Source organism: Cotesia glomerata, linkage group LG1, assembly GCF_020080835.1.
Source record: "Cotesia glomerata isolate CgM1 linkage group LG1, MPM_Cglom_v2.3, whole genome shotgun sequence".
Classification (NCBI taxonomy): Eukaryota; Metazoa; Arthropoda; class Insecta; order Hymenoptera; family Braconidae; genus Cotesia; species Cotesia glomerata.
This window is the reverse complement of record NC_058158.1, coordinates 37,221,612-37,230,549: the sequence shown is the minus strand read 5'-3', so window position 1 is coordinate 37,230,549 and position 8,938 is coordinate 37,221,612. Positions and strand designations below refer to the sequence as shown.

Here is an 8,938-nt window from a genome sequence, read left to right as displayed (position 1 = left end):
TTTTAAGTTAAGTATGGCTTGCAGTGCAGTTGGCAATGTTCGAGACTTACATGCAGACGATCCAGGTTCGAATCCCATCACAGTTCAATTTTTAAAATTCTTTCAGAGTATTTCAATAGGCGTACCGCTTCTGTGCAACCCGAGGACGAAATTAAAAATCTACATCAACAATACGACTAAAAAAATCAATAATTTCGCGGTGCTTTGGCCTGATTTAAAAAAAATTTTTTTTTTTAATATTAGGCATTCGATTAAAAGGAGGTTGATCAATAGGTCTTACATAAAGATTTCTAGTCGCATTATTTATTAATTAATTATTGCGTGATAAATGAATTATGATACCATTTTTTGTGAAATTTTAGGTATGATTTAGCATTGGTGCGGCGGTGGTGCGGCGGCCAAACGAAATTTATTATTTTTCCGTAAAAAATAATAATTTCATTTTTACTCGGGAATTTTTAAATAAATATGCATTTTATTTATAAAATTGAATTGTTAATTTATTAGAGAATTAAATTTTCACAGATAATTTTCGACTTTGAATAAAAAAAATAAAAAAATAAACAATTTTTTTTAAAACTAACTACGCGCTTAATTTTAAAGCGGAAAAATGAGTGTGTACTGCGTTTCGCTCGACTCTTTATTGCTTTTTATTATAGTTGTTGAAATGTTGACTAAAGTATAATTATTCAGATTTGTATAGTAAACAATTTTTTTTCGTCTTTACTGTATTTATTCTGGTGGTGGTTAAAGGTGCATGAACACGTTCCCAACATTAGTGTAGTATTTAAACACATTAATTCAAGCCGTCAATTATCTGACATTTTAATAAAAAACAGTATAGTAATTTAAAAAAACTTTTCTTACCTAAAAAAATATTTTTTAAGTAAGTGTGTTTGTTGACAAATGTTAATGAATTTATGTAATTTGAAATAGTATTAAACCACTCGAATTACAAAGTTCTATTGTTGCATTAATATTAAGTGAATAATAAAGTTAAAGCGTAAATTAATTTATCGGATAAAGAAAAGTTTGTAATTGCGTTTAATAATAATCTACATAAATGAGTGTAGGGTAGTGTTGGTGGAGGAAGTGGAAATTAAATATATTATTAAATTAATCTAAGAAAATGATTGATGTAATAAGACAAAATTTTCACTATGCGAGACGTTATAAATTCTTAGGTGGTTTAACTTGTTATTCCTAAAACGTAGCATCGTTACCGCTCACCCGTATATATTTTATTGTGTAAGGTCCTTCCACGCTCTACCGCAAGCGCACTAGTATCATTCTGCAGGATTACTGCAGACGACAGTTAATTCACTAGTTTATATGTTAAATTTATTCTTACTCTCTTCAGATAACACATTGTTAATTGGAACAAAAAAAATCAAAGTGCATACACGTTCTGACAACCATTTACTTCCTTTTTAAACAATAAGACTTACCTTTATATAATAAACTTTTAAACAATATAATTAAATGCCAACTTTTTTATCATACATTTCTTTTTATTCAGCACAAATAATTCTAATCAATAAATATACACGTATGTAGCAATGCCACATGTATATGTATGTACAAATAGTTTACACCTAGCATAATTAATTAACATTATATTTATTTAATACAATGATTTGTACATAAAGCACTAGTCCGCTAAATAAATTACTATTTATTTAAATATTTTATTTCTGTTTGATTAACAACTAGATAAAATGTTTTCACGTACGGTAAATAATACATAACAATATTAATTGACTACATTGATTAAAACTAATTATTTTATTTTATTCCCTTCTATAAATTTGCTAAAAAACAGATATTACTAATAAAACTTGTTCACACCTGGATTTGTTAAAAATGTGATTTGTTTTCTGGTTCTATCGCTTTCTGTTTATTGTTTTTTATTTTCATGAATAATAATTGTATCAAATAAAAAAATGCCATAAGCCAAAAATAAATGCATCATGACAATGTACATATATGTATATCCAGAAATGAACAAGTTCATTTTTTATTTAAATTTTATAAATTTGATTTTTAATCAATGTGAAAAAATATAGTCTGTTTTTTTTTTTATTTTATTTATAACTATTGGGTATAATTTATTATTTTTTTTTTTTGTCACAATTTAAATAATCGGGTTTTTGTTTTATTTATTGTTATTATTATTAATACAATATTAGTGTAATTACTTCTCAATAAAAAAATTGAGATCAACATTAAATTATCTTGTTTCTTCATATATTTTTTGATTGACAGACTGTTGTAGTAATATCGAAAAATTTCATTATACAAATCACTGGGTCTTAAATATTTGTGTTATAAAAATTTTCACAGTCATTAAAATTTAAATAATTTATTTTATTTATTATGAAAACTATTATTTTACTCATCGCGGTGATTTTATTATCTAAAAAAAAAAAAAAAAAGAAATAAATCTTAAAAACTTATAATTTAAAAAGTTCTGCCTCCGGGACAGCGATATGTATTTGTCTACACAATAATATATATCTATTAATATTAATATAAATATAATAAATAATCAAATTTATTAGACTCTATATATTTAAAAAAATAAAAAAAACGTGGCAGTGATGACTCGATGTTTAAAAGTCGTCGGATTGACGACTAGAAAAAAAAAAAAAAAAAAAGAATAATTAAAAACGATCAAGTTAAGTGAACTGTGCGTAGAGTTTAGTTGCTTTTGATAGAAAATCAATTATTCCTGAGTCTTCAATTATCCGCATTTTGTCTTGGGCACCTTCAAAAGGTAACAAAGCCTGGATGATTACGTTGAAAATGCTGCCGGCAGCTAAATCCCCCCTAGAAAGGTATTGACACACCAATCTCTCTTGTGAATGATCCACTCTCAGTTGAACCGGTAAACCAAACGAATCGATCGACTCCCGTTGGCCCATCACCATTGATTCCCGGTGAACTTTGTGTTCCAGTACTTTTTTTTTTAGGTATTGTCCGTTTAATTATCCTAGTAGGCCAAGTACGATAAAAATTATCCTGAGAACAGCGTTTAAGAAGGCAACAAGGCATCGTAGCGCGTAAATTACTTAACTGGGAATGCTGAACGTTGCACCCGCAGTGGCGCCAAGTATTTATCGGCGTTTGAAATTCTTCCGGTGGTTTGAGTATCAGCAGATCCTCGGCAGGTTCCAACGTACCATTTACACCAAGACTTTGCCCTTCGAGAGGCAATGCGGGGGTAAACGTGGATCAAGAAGTCATCAGCTGCTCCAAGGGGTACTTAAACTTTGTAAAGCACGTATCGTTTTCGTCGAGCGAGCTCTGTGTGCCGACGTTTATCAGAGGTACTCGCCCAGAGATATTGTATGACACACGGGGATGGCGTCTCTTGTACGGCTCCCAATCCCCAGCTTCCCGTCGTCAGTGAGTCGCAATAACGTCGGGGGCGCTTTTGGTGCTTTCTATGCTAAAAGGCCTCTTTTGGTCAATCTCGATGATCGCTTCTGCGCGATACCGCGGGTCCGAGAGCGGGCATTTCGGCGTGTCCGAGTGTTGAGAGCTGTTGGTTGGATTGGAGGAGCCGCGACCGGACCCATAGAGACTTCCGTACCTCTCGCCAGATCCGATGGTCGGCTGCCGGGAGAGAATCGGTTCTTTGAAACCAGGTGGTGCGCGTTCTGGTTTCGGACTCTGGTATCTGTGGTAGCTCGGGTACTCGGACTCTGTGGCTAGTTCCGTCGACTGAATCGGGGGCGAGTAGCTTTCGTGCTCGTGAAATGACCATCCTGGGGGAGCGGGTATCGGGGTGTTGTGTCTTGAACAAATAATTCCGTTGGTAACGTGACCTCGAGAATCTGAATTACAAATGGAGCAGGGCTCAGACGGAAAACGTGATCTTGGAGTGCTTGAGAGACTTTGCTTGGGGCTTTGCGAAGATAACTGACCTTGTGAGGGCTTACGAGAGGCAGACGTACCTAGCCCGTTTTGAGAGCTACCGCTGCGGTACCCAAAGGTCGAAAAACCCGGAGATACTCGGGGATCGGATATACGGGGATCAAAAAGGCTTTCACGGGTTTGACAAGAACTGTCGCACATTTCTGGCTCGTCGTTGGATTCTTGCAAACGTTCTTGCGTTGCGTTACTCATGTTATTACTCTGATGAATGTCGTTTATCTCGACACCGGCGTAGTTGATTTCTAGGACGTGTTCTTTAGTAGTGTAGTCGTGGGCTATCAGTGTTGCACCTGTTACCAGCTCTTTGCTTGGTTCTTGGATCTCCAGACTCGGTGATTTGCTATCACGCTGATGGATATCTGTTTGAGATTGGGACAAAGGACACGGCGTTGCTTTCCGACCGATTTCATCCAGCCGATTTTCCCGAGACATCCGAATATGCTCCTGTAACAGATTATTAACTCTTTTTAACTGTTAATATTTTTATTGTCAAAAATATTAGTCCAGATAAGAAATGAAAGTTGTTTTTATGGGTAGTTAAATTTTTGCGGTATTTAAAATTTTAATGCCTTTTATCCTGTATAATGATGATGTTATATGAAAAAATAAACCCAATAAAGTACAATTTTATGGAATAAAATTTATGTCAGGGAAAAACTTACTTTTATTATTCGATGATCACGATGGAGCTTACGAACGCAGTTGAATATAAAGGAAAAACACATCCCAAACATTATTAACGAGAATATTACAAGGATTATTATAATTCTCGTTGAGTCAAAGGCAATTGAACTTTTGTTAGGCTGAAACATGACATAAAAGTACTTTTATTAAAAATAGTCACACTATTTAATTTGAAATAATAAATAAAATTTATACATGTGGCTTTAAAATGATTTTAATAAAATATTATTTTTGTTGTCCACCAAACGGCTTTTGTATGGTAAATTTGAATTATTGGCACAAATTACAATTGATATTGGACTTGTTAATTAATGAAGTCTTTTTGCAGTAAAACAATGAAAAGGAAAGATAATTTTTATTTAAAACTTATTCTAAAGTTTAATTTTACTTCATCAGTCAGAACTTTAGGATAAAATAAATCAAATAATTTACTAAAACTATTTATAACTTACTAAAATAGTATTTATCTGAAAAGTGTACACATATTGTTTAATTTAGCTGGTTGTTTCATGAGCAACTCGTACTTAGCGAACAGTAAAAATAAAGGTGAAGAGAATGAAATTTATTTTAAAAAAGATGAAACAACTTTCGTTTTAAATTTATAATGTAGATGTTAATTTAAATAAAAAGCATTCAGACTATCATCTTTCCAGAAAATTGTTTATTATTTTCTTTTAAAAGCGTGAACTTTACGTTTAAATTGATAATTTAGCGGTTTTATAAATTGTTTTGTAATAAATGGACATGAGAGTAGGGTAAATGAATATTCAAATGAAAAATGAATATTAATAGACGAACAAGTGTGAATTAAAAATAAAATTAATTTCTCATTTGAAGAGAAATATCATATGAAAGGCTCACTGTCTAGTTCAGAGTAAGATAACTTTTATTTTGGATCTATACTTGAGGGTTCATATTACCACAATCGAAGTGAGGGCGTTCCTCGAATTTCCCGGACAAGAAGCATAGTTAAACGATAAAGCGGTAGGAATACCTCGATGAAATCATGAGATTTGCTTGGGGTTGAATCGTTATGAGGATTACACTAGTGGCTTCCCTACTTCACTGGGCGTTTCTCTAATGCAGCTATTGCAGCTATGAACCAGAAACGACTACTATGTACTATATATTTCAGACCTAAACCACTGTGTGAATTGTAGAACACGCTCAAAGTATACTAAACCACTAACTGTATTTAAATAATCCAACATTCCCATTTCATTCATTTTACAATATTGATTGAGTACATTACCAGATGTTGATTGTAAAAAAGTTAGTGACAAAGAGTATTATTTTTTGGCTTTTAATGTGACGCAGAAAAATATTTATCTGGAATAAACTCTTGAGAAAACTATTTTGAGTGAGAAAAGCCAAAAGCTGCGGTGTTTCGTGAGCTGTCAGACACTTTTTACTTTATTGTGTCTTTTTGTTTAGTCTATCCCGCTTTATTTATTTTTTATTCAGAGAGTTGATTACAATAGTGCAGGGACTTGAGGCAGTTTGCAAGGCGCTTGACTGAAACAATTCCTATATTCTACTCATGCCAGGGGCATTAACCGCAGTCGTAACCGCATGCCTGCGTTACAACTAGAGTCCATTTGGTCCAGGAAACTAAGACTAGTGACAATCTAAAAATTAAACCTTTCATTAAAAATTCTCTCTTGTTTACTCAAATTATTTTTTTCAGATGCCTGGCTTTAATCCCTTGAAATAATAATTTAATATTAACCGTAATGCAAATCTAGATGAGTCGATTTTCATGTTAAGACCATCAAATCTCAAACGTACAACGAATTAACGTATTCCACTGCTGTGCATTATTAGTTTCAAGCTGGTTTAGAATTTCATACGACAGCAAATCTCACACCGAATTTCTTCCCGTTAATCAATAATTAAGGGATTAATTGTAGTTTCAACAAGATCTCGTCAGTCTGCATCCGCTGTTGTAGGTCATCCTTTATAATCTTTATTAAATAATAATTCGTCCATTAGACACATTTGGATTTAAACTTTAATATTTTATCACTTTTAAATTAAATCCCACATTGAATTTAATTTTTGGATGTCTGAACAATGAAGAGAAATATTTCTTCTACTTAGCTTAACTAACCGGTGAGTTATCAAGATATACATAATTAGGTTGGTGTACTGTAGAAACGCTTATCAAGCCTCATATACCGAGAAGGTATGTCTAATTACATGGCTTTTTGGCATACTAATAGTGCGCCGTGTAATTTTCTAAAGCTTTGTTAATCGACTAGCTAACTTTAAATTACCATAAAGAGTTTAACTTTTTTAATAATAATAATAATTGTAAATATTAAGTCCAGCTGTAACTAGAATGAGGTTTTTTTTTTGTTTTATTTATTATTTGGTGGGCATACTGCGGTACACGGCTCAGACTTTGTTGTTGTTCTTTCGACGTTGTTGTTGCTGTTGTTGTTATTGTTATTGTATTTCTATATATTTGAGTTGTTTGTAATGTAACTTTGACTTGCATCCCGAGGGAAAAGTGAAATATTTACTTGTCGGATAATAGAGGTCTTTTCCCGATAGAATTGTTTGTATTTGTTGTGGCTGTGCTTTAAATCTGCTGTCAGGTATTGTCTTTTTACGATTGGTAATTCTCAGTATTTGTGACATTTACAAATTTTTACTGTCTATCAAATATAAAAAAAAAAAAAAAAAAAAAAAAAATGCGTTAATAATTTAATTTAGTATTTATCTGTAAATTTTTTGACGCAAATAAACGAAATAATCGAAACTGCAAACCATGTGAAGAACCAAAGAAAAGGAAAGAAATTCAAGATTCTTTTCCACTTACTTTGGTACGTGTGAATGAGTGTTTGACGATAGCTCCCGAAGTTTTTTTTTTATTTTCATGCAGCAGCGTTACTGCCGTACGGAAAGAGCTTTGCTGACGGCATTTTCTTTGATGTTAAAATTGAACATTCCGTGGTTGGAATGTTAAAAAAAAAGTTTGCTTCAAAAGTAACCCAATGCGTATTTATTAATAACACAAAATCTAGAAAACTCACTATTTTTTCTGCTCGCTATTGATAAGATTTAATATTCCTGAATATTTTATTCAGCATCACAGAGAAGAAGAATTTTTATTAAACTTTTAAATTATCACCACAGTCTGTTCAGAAGTTTGTTTAATAAAAAATCTTTTTTTTTTTTTTTTTTTTTTTTTTTTGTATGAGTAATCCAACTTGTGCATTACACTGGAAAGAAAATTTATTTGCAATCATCTCTAGCAGTGAATAAATACTCTTTTGCTTCAGATATTTGATTCTTAGGTAAATTTTGAGTTTATTTATTCACCGATTATTTTGAGAATAAAACTTATCGACTTTATCATTTTTTAATTTGAATTTTATTATATAAATTTTTTTTTTAAATACTTAAATAATTTAGAATAAACTGTAAAATCTTTAAGTTAAATAAAATAAAAGTACTTAAATTTAATCTTAACGCGGATTACAAGACTAATGCTTTACTTAATTTTTTATAAAAACTCTAAAGTTTAAATACGGATAAAGATCAATTTTTTTTTTCTCGAGTAATCGAGGGGCGAATTTAAAACTACCGTTGGCTTCACTACAAGACTGAATATAAAATAACAACATTTTATAACTATGAAATCCTTTTCATAAATTCTTATTTATACTTTAAATAAAAGAATTTAACGAGATATGAATTGAGAGAAAGCGAAATTTATTTAAAGAGTTTGTATGTAATACATATAAAATTAATATTCAGTCTTGGCGAACAACGGATTGTTCGGTGTCTTGTTCTGGTAAGTTGCCAAAAGTATGGGTATTGTGTATCGTTAACTTAAAGCTATTATTCGTTGTCAAGCATCTCTACATTCTCTCATGAAACAATCGAGAAATGTGTTTGCACATGGACAGTAACCAACGGGATCATTTGGGACTACCCCGTAATCGTAAATTTATTACACCTGGCTATAAAGTCTTTGCGTAGGCGAGCTATTGATTTAACTCTGGTAATTATTTTATTACATTAAAAGAGTATTTACGAGAGTTGTATTTATTAAAACCATAAAATAACTCACCCCACAGATTGATACATCTTCGTCCCATTTCAGGCGACAGTTTTCTCGCTTATTGCACCGTAAATGTCCAGCGATACATGTTGCGTCATCACAATCATATTCATCATCTTCACACGCTATTGATAAAAAAAAAAGTCATTAATTATTCTATTGATTGGAAAAAGTTATCAATAAATTCAATTTATTTAAATACAATCCTTTCATCTGAAAATCATTAAAATGATTGGGAGTTAA

The 8,938-nt window shown here is 31.8% G+C and overlaps 1 protein-coding gene across 1 annotated transcript in view; it reads right to left on the bottom strand.

Annotated features, from left to right (window-relative positions):
* Nucleotides 1-2,353: 2,353 nt before the first annotated feature.
* The window catches only part of LOC123262718, a 45,363-nt gene continuing 38,778 nt past the window's right edge, over nt 2,354-8,938 (bottom strand). The window contains exons 6-8 of the mRNA XM_044725082.1: nt 8,705-8,820; nt 4,602-4,742; nt 2,354-4,383 (exon numbers count right to left, since the gene is read on the bottom strand). Of these exons, the coding sequence (XP_044581017.1) occupies nt 3,406-4,383; nt 4,602-4,742; nt 8,705-8,820 (1,235 nt within the window). The 3' untranslated portion in view covers nt 2,354-3,405. The remainder of the gene's footprint in view (nt 4,384-4,601; nt 4,743-8,704; nt 8,821-8,938) is intronic.